This window comes from Rhincodon typus, chromosome 22, assembly GCF_021869965.1.
Source record: "Rhincodon typus isolate 14 chromosome 22, sRhiTyp1.1, whole genome shotgun sequence".
NCBI classification, from domain to species: Eukaryota; Metazoa; Chordata; class Chondrichthyes; order Orectolobiformes; family Rhincodontidae; genus Rhincodon; species Rhincodon typus.
In genome coordinates, this window is record NC_063353.1 from 40,064,672 (window position 1) to 40,067,789 (window position 3,118).

The 3,118-nt window shown below is 43.9% G+C and overlaps 1 protein-coding gene across 1 annotated transcript in view; it reads left to right on the plus strand.

The window, feature by feature from the left end:
- fbxo18 (F-box DNA helicase 1) overlaps positions 1–2,756 on the plus strand; it is a 64,643-nt gene extending 61,887 nt beyond the window's left edge. The window contains exon 20 of the mRNA XM_048609997.1: positions 2,589–2,756. Coding sequence (XP_048465954.1) covers positions 2,589–2,756 — 168 coding nt within the window. The remainder of the gene's footprint in view (positions 1–2,588) is intronic.
- Positions 2,757–3,118: the final 362 nt, after the last annotated feature.

Sequence of the window (3,118 nt, forward strand, 5' to 3'; positions counted from 1 at the left end):
AGATTGGTTTCACAGGTGGGCGCAACATCGAGGGCCGAAGGGCCTGTGCTGCGCTGTAATGTTCTATGTTCTACGTTCTATGTTCTATGTTCTAATGCTTATAGTCAACCACTATCACTATTGCCAGCAACATCTCCCCCCACCTGCCTGCTCTCTCACCCACCGTATTGTCACTAATCCTGCATGCCCTCTGAGTTATTTACTCACTGACTCAGGATATGCTCTTTGTGCTACCTACTTCCTCACTCGGGACATCTCTCAGCCCACAATATGACAGAAAGAGCCAGGATGGGCATTGGACTGCCTAACATTCTGCTCCAAGGGGAGGATCCAGACCACACAGGACAGCTGACTGACTAACTGTGCCAAAGCCCCTGGCCTGATATTCAAGGCTGCCCTTGCCAGGACTGCAAGGACAAGCAGAGATGCTGTGAGCATTGAAGTGACCAAAGTTTGTAAGCATTGGGAAGCAAGCGTGCAATCCCGAGATGCAACCCTGGTCCAATCCATGAGCTGGGTGCCTGACTCCGCTTGCAGGATTGATATGAGAGGTGTTGCACTGTAAGTGAATCATAGAAGTACCATGATGATGCAGAGAGGCTGGAATTTATCAATGGATATCAACGTCCTTGGTTGTGGGGTGCATATAGTCACTGCCCATGGAGTGTGCACTCTGATTTGTGCTCTGTCTCCAAGATGGAAGTCTGGAAGAGCAAGCTGAAGTCGCCAGGTACCGGCTGTGTTTTTGGGAATTTTTAACATCCAGTTTCTATCTGGAAGATGGGAGACTGCATATTAATGAGGTAGGATTAAATGATAATGAGCAATTAATTCCTGATAATAAGCCTTTTACTGCTCTGATGAGAATCATTTCTCAGCATCCAAGATGCATCTTGCTGGACATCTCTCCTGGTTTCCCTAAATTTCTGACCAGAGCCCACATTGTTCGGAGTCTGGGAGGATTCTGCCTTATGCTTCTGTCTGAGGGAGTTTGCTGGGCTAGCATTCTTCCTACATTATGATGGTGACTATGCTTCTCAGTTCAATGTCGTACTACTTTTGAAGTGCTAAGGGCTGTCCTGATGTTGTGAATGGCTCTATAACAACTGCACATTTTGTTTTTATGAAGTGTGCCTCTGTGATTTCCTGTTCTTGCAAAGTATTTAATTCTTAGCTGTTTTGAGAAATGAGGAGTTATTCTCCTGCTGAGAGGCAGAGTTTAAACATCAAGGGCAGCTATGTTTTTTACTGATAGCCTTGAGGCCTTTTCCTAAAATGGTAATGTGCCCCATGGCAAAGTCAAGTACCCAACTGAACAGGTTTATTGCAGTTTGTACCCGGGTAGAGTTATACAGCACGGAAACAAGCCCTTCGGTTCAACTCATCCATGCTTACCAGATATCCTAAACTGATCTAGTTCTATTTGCTATCATTTGGCCCATACCCCTCTAAAGCCTTCTTATTCATATGCTCATCCAGATGCCACCACCTCCATACATTTATTATTTCTCATTTATTCACAAATCTAATTTAACCTTCGGTTTCCTGTTCTTGCAGATCTCTCAATTCGTGATCTAAACTTTGAGAAATCAGGAAGGACCTGGACATGACTTGACCTGAGTCTGAGGAGAAGTTTTCTCAAACAAGGATGGATATTTCCTTTGACCTTCAGTTGAATTTCACTCTTTATCAGGCATTCATCTCTGATTCGGCTCTGAGCTGGTCTCATATCCTGACTATCCAATTCATCAGACTTGTTTGATTCTTCCCAACTCCCTTCTTTGTGAACCTCCAAAGATAAAACATGACCTATTTGCATAAAACTGATTTTTCCCTAACCAAATATCTTGTCCAAATATGGGCCAACACCACATATTTTCACAAGTCATCCAGGCAGCCACTTACGATAGTGTTCTTTCAACTTAATTTCTGACTGTCTTTCTCTCTCTTCTATTACTGCTCAGCTTCTTGTTTTGCCTGGATTATTTCTCTGCTACGGAGTGTTCTAAATGTGGCTTCAGCCCTGAAAATCGGAATCTAGTTTGTCTTCTGCAAAACCAGCAGCTGGCATTAGGCTGACAGTGACGTGAAGTATGTTATGTTAAACAGAGAAGTTGCCAGTTTGTGAATTCTTGGCATCTGCTGTTTCTTCCAATTTGTATCGAGCCTTGGTTTGAAATGACCAGAACAGCTTGTGCCATGGGCTCTGCTGCTTCATTCGAAAGCTGGATGACGTGACGGTGTTTATAGGTTTTTCGCGATTCACACTTACAAAAACTGTCCTAAATAATACTAAGGTACATTGTCCCATACAATTTCCTCTTGGAACATACAAGGGTAAAGGGGAAATTGCTATAGTCCTACTCTGTCATTAGAGAGAGATGACTTGTGGTGGTTTAACCCGAGGGTCACTATGCCTCAGTGAGGGCAATAGGTTGAGAAGGAGAGTCCTTCATGGTAACATCAGTCAGTGCAGGGATTGAACCCACTTTGTTGGTGTCTCTCTGCATTGCAAACCAGCCATTCGAGCTAACTGACTCCCATGCGAATGTATAAGTTAGCAGTAAAGTGCAATCATATGGCAATAGTCAGACCACAGCTGGAATACTGTGAACACCTTTGAGCCCCTTGGGGAAACATATACTGGCATTGGAGGCATTCCCGAGAAGGCTCGCTCAGTTGCCCTTGCTTATGGAGGATCCGTCAAAAGGGAGAAACTGAGTACTTTGGGCATGTACTTGGTGGAAGAAGAATGAAAGGTGACCTTATTGAAACCTACACGTTTCTTAGGTGACTTTACATGGTGGATGTGGGGAGGTTGTAGGCAAGTCTAGGACTACGGGGCATGATCACCGTGTAAGGGGTTGTCCGTTTAAGTCAGAGATGAGGACTTTCTTCGCTGAGGGATGTGAATCTATGGAATTATTTACCTTTTTAGAGGGCTGTAGAGGCTGAGTCACTAATTATATTCAAGATTGTGATAGACAGATTTTTAATCACTAAAGGAATCAAGGGTTACAGGGAAAAGTTGGGAAAGTGGAGTTAAGAATGATCAGATCTGCTATGATCCCATTGAATGGCAAAGCAGAGTCAATGGGCTGAATGAGAGATAACAAGG